General features: G+C 40.7%; 1 protein-coding gene across 5 annotated transcripts in view; it reads left to right on the top strand.

Moving 5' to 3' along the window:
• The window catches only part of LGI1 (leucine rich glioma inactivated 1), a 30,861-nt gene that overhangs the window by 9,814 nt on the left and 2,993 nt on the right, over positions 1–18,054 (top strand). For 2 of the 5 annotated variants that reach the window (XM_030488975.1, XM_030488974.1), the window contains exons 2-6: positions 8,557–9,006; positions 9,390–9,461; positions 13,282–13,353; positions 13,457–13,528; positions 17,734–17,805. In XM_030488975.1, coding sequence (XP_030344835.1) covers positions 8,816–9,006; positions 9,390–9,461; positions 13,282–13,353; positions 13,457–13,528; positions 17,734–17,805 — 479 coding nt within the window. In that variant the 5' untranslated portion in view covers positions 8,557–8,815. Of the gene's footprint in view, positions 1–8,556; positions 9,016–9,389; positions 9,462–9,544; positions 9,856–13,281; positions 13,354–13,456; positions 13,529–17,733; positions 17,806–18,054 lie in introns of those variants that run through there. The other 3 variants (XM_030488978.1, XM_030488976.1, XM_030488979.1) reach the window with 3 other exon arrangements.

Genomic DNA, 18,054 nt, shown 5'->3' with positions numbered 1-18,054 from the left:
TAAGCAGCTGGAATTTGGATTGTTGTCTTAGAAAAGTGAACTATAGGAAGCATTGTAAGCTCAAATGGGAATGTTATCATACTCAAGGTAGGGAAAATTCTGTAGCTTCTGAGCAGTCATAACTAAAACATGTATCTCCCTGTTGCTATGAAAATTACATTTAAAACTACAGCCAGTTCTTAGATAACGATGTTGTGCTGGTTTTGCTCTCCCACTGCAGAGAGAGAGAGCCAGCAGCCAAAAGAGCAAAACATTTCTTAAAGCTCTACCAAGTAGATAGCATGTTGGCATATGAGCAAGCAGATGTGGCAGACTTCTTCAGCCCTCCAAAGTCTCGTCTGCAGGGAGATGTGGTTCACAAGAAAAAGGGACCAGGGCGTTCAGCTTGATACAGTATCTTATTTGATGGAGAATCTGTGCTGGGCTTGTGCAGTGGCAGTGTGCTCACCATAGGGTAGGGTAGGGTGGGATGTCAGCAGATCTAGTATTTCTTTGAGATAAAAGCGATTAAGTCTTACCAAAATAAGGTATTTTTTCCAAATTTCTTGAATTGTTAAGAACAATAAAAACAGTAGTAAAATACACTTGTGGGGCTACCACCACCAACCCCTTAAAATGTTTCAGTGCTGATCCAAATTCCTGCTTTGTAAAGCATTTTGATTAGCACTGATGAAACAATAATGTGTTTGATGAGGCACGTCTTTCTCATTGTGCAATTCATTATGTCAGTGGCACTCCAGAGAGGCTTGTAGTTGAACTATTTCAGTGACTTTGTGGTGCTAAGATTTATTTCATTGTGAATTATTCAGGATATAGAAAACTGTTTTTAACAAGTAAAGATTCTCTCCTCAAAAGCCTGACATGTAACAAATAAGTTTCCTATGTATATTTAAATAAACAACATTTCATTATTTTTTTTTGCTGTCCACAGAAAAATAAATACAAGTTTAGGAAGATTAGAATAATTCTGCAGGGAGTCAATGCCATGAAAAAAGTACAGAAGGGCAATATAAGAGAGCGCAGGTCAAGGAAAGGATTTTATAACATGCCGTCTGTTTTTAATTAGCATCTTGGCAAACTGGAAGAGCTCAAACATTTTTCCATGAAGAAATGTATTATAGACTTTTCTAGCTGCCAATTAAATGGCATTTAGCTACAGTGACAGTGGTATGTTGTTTTGGGTCTGTAGAAAGCACTTGCTCATGCTAGAAAATCTGGGACATTTTGTTTTGGATACAGGGTTCTTACTGGACTGGATTTTCTATCCCTCTTAATTTTACTGTAGGCATGAAGGATACCTCCTATGAACATTACTAGATTAATAAATAGTGCAAGGGGCTGGCAGAGTGGAGATGATAATTATCAAGTGGCAGTTCATATACACCTGTTGAGGGTCTGTCCTCCAGTTGGATGATAACTTTTAAACACTAGCTAAATGCTAGGGCATTTTATGAGATTCATATTTTGTCCTATTGCTTTAGCAATTCTTGTTTTGTTTTGGAAGGATTTTGGCTTGTTTAGGGTTTGGTTTGGTTTTTGTTCTTTTACCAGACCATTTATTTAACCCAGTTTAGAGAATAGCATTAGGGCCAGAAGCACAGGTAGCAACCTGTGGAAGAGAGCAGAACCAAGAGCCCATGGAAGAGTGCGGAAGTGAGAAACTGTCCCATTAAGGAAAGCATTGCACAGAAATACCTTCTCAATATCACCACATCAGTTTCTTCAGAAGTCATCAGACCATTTCCAATTATAAATTCAGCATAGCTTCTCTGAGTAGTATCATGCTTTTAACGTCTGATCAGGCTATGTAGGGGGGAAAAAAAGGGCAAAAAAGTAATTTGCATATTTGAACATGACTTTTCCTGCCTGAGAGGTTCATATAGAGGGCACTACTACAGTAGGATGCATGCTAGGTGGTGAGTCTGACGTTAGAGCCGCTGAAGTGGAGAGGCGTGTTTTCTGGCTGAAAAGTATCCCCATTTCCAGCCTTGCACACATGATGAGATGTTGATCTTATCAGAGTAGAAATTAACTAAAGGCAAATTTTCTTGAAAGTTTTCATGAAAGATTGAGAAAGTTCAGATTTCTGCAAGAAGTGAAAAACGGGTGTTCTTTTTTATTATTTCCTTTCTTAATACTTCCCTTTGTATTAGGTGTGGTCCCAGTTCCTGCTGTGAACCTTGAAGTAGCACAGCTTCATGATCTTTGAATTGGGCTCTCGTTTGCTCTTGAGCTTGTATGCTTCCTGTTCCTCCCCAAATATCCATTGTTAGCATTTTCAAGGCAAAACAGAGATAATAGAAACAAAACAGGAACTATTTGTTTAAGAATGGAGAAAAGTGGCTAGTATTCAGGAGAGCAGTTAACTTCAGGCTGCTGGATTGTGTGCTGCAAAGCACACTGCTTTGTAACAGAGCCTATGAGCCTTTTAAAAACCTGAGAAAGAAACTGGTCCCACTCTGCTGGAAGACAATGCACAAGCTGGGGAAGAGCTGAGGAATTCTGGCTCTGGGATTTATAGAGGCATCAAATCTCATTTGGAAAAACAGGAATAGACAACCTCAGAGGAAACTGGGGCTGACTACATAACAAGATTTATAGGATTTGTGGGTTCTTTCTCGCAGTGAAGGGCCAATCCAATAACTGAGGTTATGTCTATGTCTGACCTGAGTGACAGTTAATGGATTTTTCTGTTTGATACTTTGTTCTGTTCTTTACTTACACAAGGTAAAGCCACTGAGTTGTGGCACTTACTTGCCTACCTTGGAAAATAGTCAGACCGGCATGAATGAGTATCCCACAGAACATGCAAACACACTTCGTTTCAGAAGTATTGTCAGTATCAGCTGTTCAAAGATGATGGATTAGGTCCTTAATATTTTGTGATAGTGATTTAAAAGTAATGTGATATCAAAACATAGTACATTTTGGCTACTTCTTACCTAGCTTAGCCTTTATCACTCTCAGTTACCCAGGAAGTTGCATGAGGTATCCTCCCAAGGTCCTTCCCAGCCTGAGAGAGCCATTTAAAAATCACAATGGGTAGAAATCCTATCACTTTAAAGTGTCTTCGAGGTAATATTTAATATTCTTTACTATTAAAAACCTGCAATTAAAAAAATAAAGAATCAAGAATCATAAAGATGTTGGAAGTCCTCGCTTGTAAGAAAATAAAACCTAAACAGATTAATTTTGTCTAGCTTCTCATTGGATGAAATACATTGCACATCTGTTTTTCTCAGAGAATGCTAACAGTACAGATAACAGTACATCTCTCCTGACATACCTCTTGTCACTGGTCAAATTCTGGTGTACCTAAGCCAGCAAGCAGTCCTAGTGCTACCTGCACAGTCACCAGGATGTGCTCAGTGAAGAAGGTGCTCTGCATAACCATACAATTTTGCGTATGAGAAGTGTGAACTGGCTACTTTATGCAAGAGAAAGGGGGCCACCCTCCAAGTTTTTCTTTCCTCTGAAGTTGGCAGCAATAAAGTAGCCATTTCCTCAGCTTTTTGACACAGGGTCCAGCCTGATGGTTCTGCTTTTAATGAAACTCTTGTTGTGTAATAAAGAAGAATACCCGTAATAACAGACCTGTATAACAGGACAGGGTAAAGTCAGAAGAACTTTCCAAATAAAACGTTCTGGGCAGCCCTGTGATCATTCCCAAGCTGGTCTGTGCTGTGAGCTGTTGTAAAGGCATCTCGAGTTTTATTATGCCTAACCTGCAGAAGGCCTCTTCCTGGCAATGGCTCTTGGTGCCAGATCCACCAGGAAGCCTAGTCTTTTCAGAACTGTTTAGAATTCAGAAGACTTGCTTCTGTTTATTGAAAGTACAGCCTTGGTCTCAGCTGCTTCAGATTTGCCATTTGCTGCAGAATTTCTTAAAAGGGTGGCACTGAGAGAGCAAAAACTCAGACTCATGAAATGTAGGAGTCTTTGATCTCAAAATCCTTCTGCTCCAAGCACAGTGGTAACACAGCAATGACAATGTTTTGTTCTTTAGGAGGCTCATGAATATCGGCGTGTGATTTGGACTATTGTGCATCTGTGTGGGGTGAAATTATGGACTTAACACCAAGCACAATGAAGTTCAGTAAAGTCTCACCCTCATCATCAGTGGAGTTTGGATTAGGCCACGTATATGCAGGCAGCTCATCCCAAGCATAGAAAAGGCAACACAGTTTTCTGAAAGCAGAGTGAAATAAAGGATAACTCTAACAGCATATGCGTCTGCAAAGGGAAATGTAGTGAGCATGAAACCACGGGAAGCTTATTAAAATTTTGTCATATGCTCGTAATGAAAACATATTGGGCTAAGGCAAATATACAAATATAGTCAATGGAGAAGAGTTAATCCCTCAAAAATAGTATTAAATATATTAAAAAAAAAAATTTTGGCTCAATGTCCTGGCCGTTTGTGTTTGCTTTCCTCAAATATTTTAGCAAACAGGTTTACTCATTGAAGTATTCACATTTTAACCAGATACTCGAGAATACTTGCTAAAAACGTATTTTTAGTAACTATTAATAATAAGAAATGCCTATGTTTGCTGTAGAAACCAAGCCACAAAAGTTGTGCTAAGTCTGACCAAGGAACACGAGTAATGGTAGGTGATGAATACCGCTAATGACAGCTAGCTAAAGTATCTTTATTTTTGACTGCCATATACCTGCACCAAGCTTGTCATTACATGATTATTATAAAAAATTTTTGTTACCGAACAGTTTGGAGACAATGGAAGAAATAAGCTATTTGATTCTTACCGTCCAGAGCGCCTATGTGGTCGCTAAGTCACTAAGGCTTAGCTCTGGTCAGAATTAAAGAGGTGAGATATCACAGCACAGTACTAAAGCGCAGGAAATACGGAAATCTGCCGTGCCCAGGGCAGCGGTGTGTCACTCCCTGTTGTTACCGGGAAGGCACAAATCCTCGCGGGGCACCGGAGGAGCATGGGGAAGGCGCAGGGGAAGCCAGGGCAAGGGCGCACCCCGCCTGACCTCCGCGCCTTCTCCTTGGGGGCTTTTCCTTGGACCTGCTCCGGCTAAACCGAGGTGGCGCGGCGAGCGAGCGGGACTGCGGCGGGCAGGTTGCCGGGATACCGCGCGGGTGAGGGCAGCGCCGCCCGGCCCCCTCCGCCCCGCCCGGCCTCCTCAGTCCCGGCCCGGCCCTCTCAGCCCCGACTCCCTCAGCCCCGCCTGGTCCCCTCAGCCGCGACCTCCTCAGGCACGCCGGGGCCGCGGGGCAGTGGTGCTGGGTGTCCCGCTTAGGTCCGTCTCAGGACCTGCTGGCTTGCCCGGCACCGAAACCGAGCCAGCAGCGCGGTGTACCCCTGCCCGCACTGGAACATGTCTTGCTAGCGAGCACCGCCGGTGCACGGCGAGGTGAAGATTGGTCCGCTAGAGCAGACCGAGTAACGCAAGCCACAACTCCCTCACACCTCCCTTCCGCCCGCCGAAACGTTGCTGAGAGAGAAATAAATAAGTTTGAATCACATTGTGCCTAATTGATACCTGAAACACCCACCAAAAACAAGCTGGTGGGGACCTGGGGACCTAGGGGTGTGGGCACAGGAAGGCACTGCCTGCTCCCTTAGCCAGGAACCAATAGGGATGGCCTAGGCAAAGGGTGAGCCAAACCTTGGAATGCCTGGAGAGAGCTATGCCACCGAAATTCCATGAACCCATTTCTTTTTAAACTACTACATGGCAAGAAATGAGATGCTGAGCTTGGCACAGAAGGACCCTGGAAAATGTGATTTATGCCTTTCCTTTGACAGAGCTGTTATAAATATTCGTAATATTTGCAATTTTGGAAAAAGCGGTTGTTTTGGCATGTAGTTTGGAATAGGAGACTAACTTCCAGGCAGTTCTCTGCGTGGACAAAAGTGAAGCTGGATTACTGCTCTGTTGCAGAGTGTGCTTCCGTTACCCCAAACCCACTCCACTGCAAAGTTTTCAGGAGATTCACAGTGTGGCTGGAGTATTAATTAAAAAGAAATGCTTAAGTAATTGATGGCGGGTTTCAGTGAATGAGCTGAAGGAAATGAAACACGGGGTTTCACCATCAATGGCAAAATATTGCCATGGCAATGGGTAGCTTTGCCAGGAATAAACAAACAACAACAGGCTTCTTCTCTTTCAGAAAAAAAGTTAGAGAATTTTCTGTTCTCACCTCACCAAAGTCTGTGCCTTTGGACATCTCAGAGCGGAGGAGATGGTGTACCCTACTTACGCAAGCCCCACAAGTCCAGCTTCTTTCCCCGTTGTACAATTAGATCATTTCCAGAGCAAGAAGTAACCTTTATACCCAGGGGAAGGCATTTGTATTTGCTTTACAATGATTTCAGTGCTTTGGTTACTATAATTCTGTACTGTTTTCTTATTGAAGGTGGAAGGGCTCAGAAGTAACACAGCTCTGTGTCACTCCTAGTTGAAGTCAGTCCTGCTTCAGGAGAGACTGCTGACAGGGAAGATTTTCTTAAGAGTGGAAACATGGGCCTGCACTTAAATTAATAAAGAGCTTTACAAAACACAACACAGAGAGCAAGGGAGCTGGGAAAGCGTGAGCTGCCCTTTCTTCTGCAGGCACAGGTGCCTGGCAGGGAGCGTGCCCATGCACAGGCACTGGAGTCCTTTCCCAGCATGGCCTCTGGAGGTGGCCTTCTGCCTCTGAAAGCTTTCTTGACATTTCTGGCCATCCCCAGTCCCTCAGAGGATGCAGTCCCACCACATGGCATGAGCTCTGTGGGTCTCCTCTCATCCCGGGGAGACAGACCTAGGCCACTGCCTGGGCAAGGATTCAGCAACGCTGGCATCCTGCCTAGTAGCTATGCACTGAGTTTCTTGCAGTTTTTCAGGGTGTTGTTCCCCCTTGCCATCTTTCACCCACAGCATATGAAGTTCCTGCTGGGCACCCATTGCTGAGTATGCACTAGGGCCTTGCTGGCGCTGTTCCTGAGGGAGACAGACATGGCCCAGTGTTGGTCTTGAGATTCCATGGCCTGTAGAGCAGGAGCAATGGGCCAGAGCCAGGTGGCCTTGTGGAATCAAAGGAGGAGTAACCAGAATCATAGAATCATAGAATGGTTTGGGTTGGAAGGGACTTTAAAGATCATGTAGTTCCAGCCCCCCTGCCACGGGCAGGGACATCTCCCACTAGACCAGGTTGCTCAAAGTCCCATCCAGCCTGTCCTTGAACACTGCCAGGGATGAGGCGATGAGGCATTCACAACTTCTCTGGGCAGCCTGTTGCAGTGCCTCACCACCCTCATAGTAAAGAATTTATTCCTCATATCTACCTTCCTAAATCTACCATCAAGAGGGATCTCCTCATCAGGAGATCAAGTATCTTCTGTTGAGGAGACAGCACCTACGTGAAGGAGCCCATAGTGAACATAACTGTATTAAACTCCTGTACCACAGGTTCAACTCTAGTAGGCTTTTGATCTGTGTAACATAAACAGTGCTGCCAGTCTGACGGGGAAGTGTCAAGATCTGTTAAAGTTTGCAAAACTCTTCTAATAGCAATCCTATGTTGGAAAAAAATAAAATAATCCCATATGGCTTTCCAGCTATTTGGCATTCATTAGTTTTGTCTTACCATTCTTTATGTAATAACACTTAGGTGCTGCTTAAGTTCCCTATAAAATATTTAATGTAGTTTACTGTAAAGTCATCAGGCTGAGGACTATCTCACAGTGTTCATGCTGCACCTAGCACTGATTTCAACTGCAGCCTCCACGCAGTATTATGAAGGTTCATTATACCATCAAGATCTGTCCCTACCCTGTCACTTTTCGAGGAAGGTCCGTTCTTAACTACAGGCTTAACATAGCTGGTGTTTAAATAACAAATTTCTTTTTTTTCTTCCTTCCGTCTAAAATGATCAAACTAGTCCCAAGCAAATACATTTTTTAACTTGAACTTTTAATTATTGTCCATTTTGATCCACTTTATTTTACCAGCTCAGAAAACATGTAACAAATAAGAATGGTTCTTTTTCTTAAAAAAAGAAAAAATAAAAAAATTAAAAAAGAAAAAAGGCAGTTGGGGTCTATTTTGCATGAGAAAATATTTTGTTTAGGAATGACAGTTGTAGGCATTCTCTCATACATTGTAATATTTTCCATGTGTGGCAGCTTGTTTTTCAGTGATACAAATATGTGCAATAAGGGCTAAGGATAAGAATTAATCTAACAGCTTTTGCAGCAAGGCTTTTGATGGTTTCACTCGATTTCATTTTCCTGTGGATACTGCCGTCAGTTCTGCTGCTTGCAATATGTGAAGCATAATTCTCAGAGGTTCACGAGGTTGTAGGGATCCAGTAGGAGATGACTGATTTCTCCCCCCACACCCCCTCACCCACCCACCAGCAAAACATAATGCTGTACTATTTTTGGCAGCAGGGAAAGGGCCTCCCTGTGAAAACAGAAAGCAGTGTATTTCTCAGTTACATCACTTTGCAATCTAATGCCGTGTTGTGCTCAGTGTTTTTGTGGTGATGCAAGTCTTTTTTTTTTTTTCCCTTTTTTTTTTTTTTTTCTCTCCCTTCAGCCAGTTGGATTTTCCCCATCTTACAGCACCTCGCAGGTCTCTTCTCTGAGCAGTACGTTGCCTGAGTGAGTGGAAACATACAGATCAGCTGCAGGTTTCTGACTACAAAAACAGAGTGAAAGAGAAAGAAAAGGGTTGAGAAAGCTGAGACAAATATTGACCTGGACTTATAGAAAGACATCCAATGGCTGAATAAAGAACCCCTGTTCATGTTTTGGGATATTCTTTCAACTGGCTGGAACGAGAGCGGATCAAAAGAATGGGAAATGCCAGCAGACCCTTTAGAAGAATTGCTTATTTCTTATGCCTTTTATCTGTGCTTTTGCTGACTGAAGGGAAGAAACCAGTGAAGCCAAAATGTCCTGCCTGGTGTACTTGTACCAAAGATAATGCTTTATGTGAAAATGCCAGATCTATTCCTCGCAGCGTTCCGCCTGATGTTATCTCACTGTAAGGGCTGTAAGCATTTGGTTATTTAATTTATGATTTAAAATGAACTGGGATGTGTGGTGTTTTCAGTGCATACAGAAGGATGCTTGCTGCAGGGAGTACCTCCAGCATTCAGAATCATCAGCTAATGTGTTAAAATTGTGCTTCATCCTTGAATCCTGATTTTTACATCTCTTTCATCTGTCTGTCTGTCTGTGTATGTGCACACATCCCATTTTATACCTTCTTCTATAGTACATGAAACCTGTGACATTCATTTTTTTGGTTGGTTTTTCTTTTTTTTTACTTACATAAATAAATTTCTCTGTGATGACCAGATCAGTATTATAACCATGGATATATGAGACTACATTAATATAAGGTTGTTTTTTTTTTCTTTCCAGATCCTTTGTGAGATCTGCTTTTACTAAAATCCCAGAAGGGAGTTTTTTGCTCACACCATCTCTGCAGCTTCTGTGAGAAATATTTATATGATACAATTTTTCTTATGAAATGTATATGTATCCATAAATATTTTAGAAAGGGTCTCAGTATTAATTTTATAAGAAACAGCAAGAGAAGATTCTTTAGATGACAAAATACAAGACTTCTTAGGAATTTGAAGGATAGTGCATGTTTAATTTTTTCAAAGTCTATCTACTTCGTATTTTGCAAGGCTATCTGTTGTCAGTGCTACTTTGAATGATTAGATGCTGAAGCTTTTGATGACAGAATGTATGCTATCTTCATTATACTTTAATTAACATTACAGTAGGGACTTCGGCATTGCAACAACTATTCATGTTTCTTTTCTGCAGTCAGGGGGCCTGATCCCAATACAAAGCTGACCATTTGCAACTCCCACCAACTGTGAGTTCTGAACCCCTCAGATCAGACCCTTCGTTGCAGTGGGACAGGTCCTGAAGTCCTTTTCCATGTAAAATTGCCATTGACTTCTGTGGAAGTTTAGTCACTTCAGTGGGAGTTTTGCCTTCATAGCGCCTGGATTTGACCCTATTTGTTATTTCATGTTCTTTGAAAAAAGCAAAAAAAGTAATGAAGATTTTCTTCCAATTAAAAAAAAAAATAAAAATAAGCAGTTATTTCAAAATCAAATACTGCAATGAGGTATATGCAGAGAGAGAATATTTTGGGATGTTTAACTACTAGATGCATTTCTAGATAGGATTTTTACAGGCTCACAGGCTTTCCTGGAAATGTGGGCATAGGATTATATAATTGTGAGCTATAGAGAAGTAGAGGGGGTGTAACCTGAACTGTTTATAGTGGATGTGCTGCCAGCCTGACACACACCCAGATTTGTCTCCAAAATCCGGCAGGACAGACTCCCTGATGTGATCAAAACCAAAATTGGACGTCTGTCCCGGACCGACTTCCCGTGCACTCTAGATGTGGTCAGAGGTGTAATGCTAATGTATTGGAACCCTATGGCTGTTGGATTAAACTGCTGGTGCACCGGCAGCTGAAGCCCTGACCCTAGCTGTACTCTGCTACCTCAAGTGGAGCTGATAAGGAGGTGCAGACATACTGTACAATTTTGGATACAGGGTAAATAGGTAAATGCAGTTACTATGGAAACCTAAATGCTTTTCCACAGTGCTTTATACTGGAGGAGCTTTTCCCAGGTGGTCACAGATCACAAAAGGGACACATTTCACATAATTCCTGCAATGGGCCTTTCAAAGGAAGGAAAACTGAAATAGCAGCATTGATGGAGCTTGTATCAGAAGAGAGTGAGTAGGACATCGTCTCTCTTGGCTACGATATGCCACCTACACTTAACGATCCCGCTGCCAGGGAGGCAGAATTGGGTAGGGTGGAGTAGGACAGACACAGTCATCTTATTTTGAGTTATTATAGTGCCTGGCACAGTGGGGTCTGGCCATGGCTTATGGCATTTTGGTAATGGTAAGAATTTGCATGGTCTGCCATAGGCTGAAATGCATGTTCTAAGCTGCTGTTAATAAATGCTGCAACAAAAGCTCTGACCCCAGAAAAGCTGGTTTTGTTCTATTATGGACTTCAACGAGTGATCTGTTTTCCAGATATATTTCTAACATGGTAGCTGAGCTGCTTGCCATCTTTGGGAAGTCAGGCTGCTGATCTGAGGCAAACAACTCCTTAAACACAGACCACAGGAGGCAGGATTGTATCTGTGGGCTCAGTACTCCAGTTTGTACACAGGAAAGGAAAATTTCCACCTTTGGCAGAAGATAGTAAGGGAAATAAGAATATGGAAAATTCAGGTTAATTAAGTTTTAGCTTTAGCTGTATCAGTAGGTTTAATTTAGCCAATAGCAAAATTTAGCAGCCTATATTTCTATGTAATAGTCTCCAGCATTACATTTTTGCAGTCCAAGTGTAACTTGGTATCTCTAGTATGACAGTCACACATTTCTGAGTGTGAAATATATCTGCTGCTATTATTATTTACTACTATTTTTACTGTAGTAGTGCCAATGGTCTCTGGAAAAATCATGGTCTCGTGCTAAACACTACGTGTAAGTCCCGGGCCAGAAGAGCTTCTTGAATAGTATGGATGGTATGCTCTGTGCTCTTCATGTGACAACAAAAATACAAAGGACCTACAAGTGCCAGCAGGAGTGTTCCCTAAATATAGAGAAAATATCCCTGCTCTCATCTCCAGCACTCGTAACTGTGAATCAGCAACGTGCTCAGGGTGCTTTTATAAACTGATGACATGAAAGCCCACAGAAAGAAAGGAGGTAATCATGGCACCTGCTAGCAGCGGACAGTTCCTGCTAAGCAGTATAGTCCCTAGGTACAGTGCAGTATCTTCAGCTTCTGTCCCCAGAAGTAGCTGGCTGGTGGGTCACAGATCACGCAAATCTAATGTTTGAGGTCAGTGACTCGGAGAAAAGCTACTTTGTGCATCAAATATGTGTGATACAGCCATTGGGGAAAGGTATGAGATGGGAGGCAAATGAGCTCACCAAGTGCAAGACCTATTCTATAAGCCTGACAATCTCTAAAATAGCTATACTATTTAAAAAGATACCACCGTGTTCTTTAGGAGGGTAGAGTGCAGAAAAGGAAAAATTGTCCGGTGAAATCACATCAGAAAAGTAAAATTAGTTACAGACAGCAGATTTACTAAATTGGTCTTCTGATTCAGAGATTTTACAAAAATACTTATTTTCTCTAAGAAGGAGAAGTATTTATTGTTTCTAACAAAAAGGAAGATTTTCATGCTTATACTTTTCACACATATAAGATTACATATTTGAAGTGGAAAAAGCACAGTCTGCAATAGCTAAGTGAGAAAACAAATCAACTGCAATTTATTCTTAATGCATATTTCAAAATAAGAGATGAACTGTCTTATTAAGTGTATTAATTCATACTTGCAAATCTTGCATTCCTGAATGCCTAAAGATGTCACAGTGTAAATCTATTTATCCATCAGGTTTAACTGAATAAAATATAGATGTGCATCTAGTATTCCACCAGGCAAAGTTCATTGTACTTGACAATGCCTCAACATATTAAGGGTGTGGCAGTTCAGAGCTGAAGTAAAATGGGCAAATGCAAACATGGCTGATGAGCATAAATAAAGCTGGAAAAAAATCACACTGGTCCACTTTTAATGCTTACAAAATTACATAAAATTAAATGTGTTGCTGGTATTTTTACTGCTAGATGGATCAAAAATACATGCACGCACTAAGAACTATCTCCAGCTGGTATAATGTGGTCTTAAAAATAGTTCTGATTTGAACACTGATTAAATTAAGAGATTTTCCTTTTTTTTTCTCAGTAATTTTTTAGTACCCTCAGGTCAAATATGCTCACAAGTTCAACTCGTAAGTTAAGGGATTTTCCTGCCTGTCAGTGATGCGAATTCAACCTGATGTCTGGCTAACCAGCTGAATACATTCCCTATATTGTCATCAAATATAAGTGTTCTTCAAGACAATTTAGACCTCCATAGTACTTGAACATTTCATTGTCAACCAAGTATGTCTCCAATGGCGCTTGTATGATCCCATTGTTTTACTGGCATGATAAACCCATGTTTACATCCCACAGAAGTCAATGGAATTTTATCAGATTGCCCCAGCAAGCAAAGCAACAAGTTGCTGGGCCCTTCCCTTTGACCCAGACTATGGTGCAATATATCAGCCATACAGTCCTGGAGTGCTTCCACAGAAAAAAACATGAAACCAGGCAGTGGAAATCTGGCCTACCATGGCTTGCTGAACTCTAAAGATGCTAATAGCCTAATGGTCTTTTGTTTTGCATCTCTTTATGCAGGTTGTTTACATCCAACACTTTTGATGTTATTAGTGATGATGCTTTCATGGGCCTTCCTCATCTAGAATATTTGTGAGTGGACAAAAGTATATTTCCTGGCATTGTTGAATAGAGTGGGTGGGCTTCCAAGTTCCAGGCATTGCTTTGACCAGAATGACTTTACGACCCGTTACAGGTTCATAGAGAACAACAGCATTAAGTCAATTTCAAGAAATACTTTCAGAGGACTGAAATCTTTAATTCACCTGTAAGTAAAGTGGTTGAATGTATTACTTGGTATTTTTAATATAGTAACGGAACCACTGTGTTGTTGAATTTTGCATTTGGATATACAGCTGTTCACATTTGTTTAAGCAGTATTAATAGTCCTTTAATTAGAATGTTAATCTTTGTGTTTCCACCAAAGACTTCCAAACTTGTGGTATGTGTAGAAGGCCAAGACCCAAAGAGCTTCCAAGCAGTACATATTTGGCAGTAGCTCCCTGACTTTCTCTGCTCAGAGCACTGGGGATTTCCAGCTGAGTATGTAGGAGCAGGTAGAAAGCAGAACGCGTTGGGATTTGGCACTAATGAGGGGAGTCCCAGATTGGGACTTGGCACTAATGAGGGGAGTCCCAGAGTGGGACTTGGAGAGGAGGAAGGTGGGAGCTGTGGTCAGCACTGACGTGCCACGGTGGTGAGAGGCTGAAAGGTGGACACATGCCTCTTCCCAGGTACCCCAGTCTGGCACAGACCCAGGAGAATATGACAGCCATTCCTGGGACAGGCCATCAATGTCTGTAGTGTGCACTTCAGCCACTAAGTGTATCTAGCAGAATTTGACTAAATAAAATTTGAAATTTCCCACCTTTTTAAATAGAAGTTTTGCAATAAGATGCATTTATTATAACTTACTGATCCACTTCTTCCACTGAACTGTATGGCATAGCAGCTTTTAGACTCCAGCAGAATTGGCTTCAAAGCCCTGCTCTGCACCCTGTCCTCTCCTGCACAGGAGCAAGAGCATCCCATGGTCAGGATCTGTCATGCACGGACACAAGGAACTTCTTAACATTCTTCGTGTTGCTGCTCAGCCCTTCAGCTATCCTGGAAACACGCCTAACCCTTGCCCTCTGATATGCTGCAGCCCCGTTGCTGCATTAGCCAAGAGTGGAAATTAGTCAAAGGCACTCTGGATGCTAATGTGGCTGTTCAGAGCAATGCTTCCCATGCTCACACCAGTGGAGGCATTTCTCATGCTGTGCTCAGTAGGTAAAACTGCACATTGTCAACAAATACCTGTAGCATTCCACTGCAAACACAAGAGTAGCATACTCATGCTCTGAGCTAGCAGGACAGTTTTTAGACAGGCTTTTGTCTCTTATTTTACATTAAGTTTATCTTTTAGCAATAATTTTATTTTAGCAAGCAATAAATTTATTGAAAATACAATATGTACTGTAGGAAACATAAAAAATTACAAGAATACTGTAAGAAAAAGGAGGCTGAAACCTCTCGGGTGTGCCTGACATGGGTTTGTACCCAGCTCTGAGCATTTGCATTCTGAAGCATATATCTTGGGGTGTGTGCCAGAGGCAGGGGAGTGGATTCTGACCTTTTGGCCTTAACCCAATAACCTCCAAGAGGATTTTGAAACAGGGTCATTTAACTTTTTCTTTCATATATTTTGACACAGGAGAGAAAGCAAAGGTTCCATTTTAAATAGTTAATGCATAAATATAATAGCTGAATTGCAGTTCACCACATTCTTCACCACATAGTAAATGTACCATAAAACACTTTACTCTTCCCTTTTTGGTCAGAACAGACAAGACTCAGAGCTGTGAGCCCAAGCCTACTGTGACTACTCGTGTAGATAAAGTTACTTATAGAATACCTCTGTGTCTGAGGAAGAGGAAAGAGAAAGGAGAGTGAAAAAGGTATACAAACAGGCTGGGCACATCCCATAAAAATCCATATTAGAGGTATAGGCATACTTACAGTATTATTAAAAAAGGCAGATAATTGGATAAGGCTGGTAACTGGGACCCTATCTTCAAAATATTTATGCACATGAATAGCTTTATATTCACAAATGGGTCTGGTACATTATTGATCATATTCATTTATTTATTTAGTAGCTGTTACTGCCAGGGAGCAAATTGCTTTCCTAACACAGAGGAAGGCACAGTTTCTTTTATACAGAGCATACAGTCCAAGAGTAACATCTTGTCTTGCCTGTTATATTGGATTCTGGGGGTGCTTCAGCAGTTTCGTAAGAGAAAACATATGCAAAAGCTAGAACCATGAGTGAGGAGCCACTATGGTTTGCATGTGGTTGCATGCACATTTTTGGGACATAGATTTGTGCATCATGCTGCTATTGCACATGGAGTGCTATTCATGAAGACAATGAGAAATTTGCGGAAAATAACTGCAAAGGCAGGTCCATTAACCACAGAATGTGACTAGTTTAATCTGCTTGCAGAACCACTCCCCACCCTTTGGGGGAAATTGCACATACACATTACGAATAATCATTTGGCACCCTGAGGCATCTCTCATTTGAGAAACAGGAGAGTACTTGTGTGCGTAAAATATATTAGAAAGAACCACAGTAAATAAGCATGCAAATGAGTTCCATGAAGTTAGAGGAGAAGATGAACTTTGTCTATTTATTTTGTTAACTTCCTGTTCACAACATAACTTTTGCAATGCAGTAAGCTATCCAAACATTTGTATTTTTATAATGCAATTAACTTTGATAATTATAGTGTGCCCTTGTTGTAAAACAGAGCCATCTAGTATTTATCGTTATGCAACACAATTCAGTTGCTGCTCAGAGTATTTCTTCTACTAATTTACTAATTTAATGTCAAAATCTTAGTTAGGATTGGACAGTAATTTCTATGCACAATATGTAATTTTGATTGCATTTCTTTCAGAACTGCAACCATAAGTTTAACTGCATTTTTGGTTCAACCTTTACTCTCTTATTATAAGCCAAATACCAGATACACCACCATCTAGGCAAGACAGTGTTTCCTAATATATAAGTATGCTTTTTAACAGTGGAATATAAAATGAATAATTTTCATCCAAAAATTGGCAAATGCACAAACCTCGTATAAATTTTTCTGTCGGTTACATTCCCATGGCAGTGGTGAACCACTGCTACTTCAAGTCTATCATCCCTGTCAGTTTGCTGCATGATAATATATAAATAATATATAGGGCATTAAACCTGCCTCAGCTTGCACGTCTACTTAGCTTTTTCCATATGAGTTACCTGACTTCTAAAGAATTGCTCCTGAGTGTAAAATTAAGCATGAGTGAAGCACATGATACGTACACCAAACAGTGTTACAATCAGATGTACTTTGAAAGTGGTGAAGTCAAAATGGACTAATGGCATCATCTCATAGTTACTATTCCTGATAAGACAAACAATTTTAAATGAGGCAGCAGATCTAATATATCTGGGCCTGTTCGAGAAATTAAGTATATGCCCAAGTGGTTTTGCTTGGCGAGAGAAATTGTAGTTAATAAATAACTTTTATGTTTACAAGCGACAACAGAAGAGGTCTTACTAAGTCTTACTAGCTACAGATTCTAACAGGGATCTTAAACTAGAACGATTTCTTTCTATTTTCATTTCTTCTTGTAAGTAATAGATAATATTGTTAATCAAAAGAGGCCTCAGCTATAACCTACATTACTCTTTTCCTGTCATGCCCTCAGTGACATCTCAGAGAACTCAGACCTTTAGTGGATTCACACAGACATGTCTAGCTGAAATGTAATATATTGCTTGTTCAAAGCCCGTTCACATTTCCTCGTCACTTTTACTAGCTAGAATACTCACTGAATTTAGGCAAGGTTTCCCAACATTAAAAACTGGGAATTAACAGCAGGTTTTTGCTGGTCTCACACACACATACTCAAACACACACATGCACATTCCAGGAAAGAAATGAATGCTGATCAGCAATTTCTTGTCTATTAATGCATAGTTCCAAAAATTATGACCTAAACCTAAGTCCACTGAATGAAACCTAGTATTCAGATTTCCCTTCCAGAAAAGATACAAGAAAGTGGGAAAATTGCAGTAATATGAACACCATGTATCGGTATCTCGTAAGGAAAACATCAGTAGATCCAATCATGACTAATTGTTTTAACATAATGGTGTTGGCAAAACACCAGAGGTGATTGCACTTTTTACCCTGCTAAGTGAAGTATTGTAAATGCTGCAAGGCTGCTGAAGAGCGAGAAAGCAGAAGGAGGCATGGCATTTTAGTGGATGAAAAGTCACAAAGTAAATGAGCTGTTCTTAAAAGCAATCTTTTAGAACTAAGTGCTGGAGAATACCAGGGTTCTTTACCTTAAGAAAAAACCCTACACAGTATTACACCTTGCAAAAATGTGTAATTTCATGAACTAGCACTGATACTGAAGTATCTTCTTTTGCAGGAGTCTCGCAAATAATAACCTCCAGTCGCTTCCAAAAGACATATTCAAAGGCTTGGATTCTTTAACAAATGTGTAAGAAAGCAATTAATTAATCTATTAATTATACTAAAAATATAATGAGATTCTTTTAGAGGACATTCTGAATAACCATTCAAACTGACAGCCAGTAATGTGATCTACTTCCCAATATGGGTAGGCTTGGGTTTTGTCTACTGTTGATAATTTGCTTTAGTTTTTAATATTCCACCAGTTACGAAGATAAGTAATATTGTTAGTAGTTGTGTAAGAGAGCCGCATGTTCATTTAGACATAGTGAATAAG

The sequence above is a fragment of the Strigops habroptila genome, chromosome 5 (assembly GCF_004027225.2).
Source record: "Strigops habroptila isolate Jane chromosome 5, bStrHab1.2.pri, whole genome shotgun sequence".
Taxonomy (NCBI): Eukaryota; Metazoa; Chordata; class Aves; order Psittaciformes; family Psittacidae; genus Strigops; species Strigops habroptila.
The sequence above is the reverse complement of the archived record's forward strand: the minus strand, read 5'-3'. Positions and strand labels throughout refer to the sequence as shown.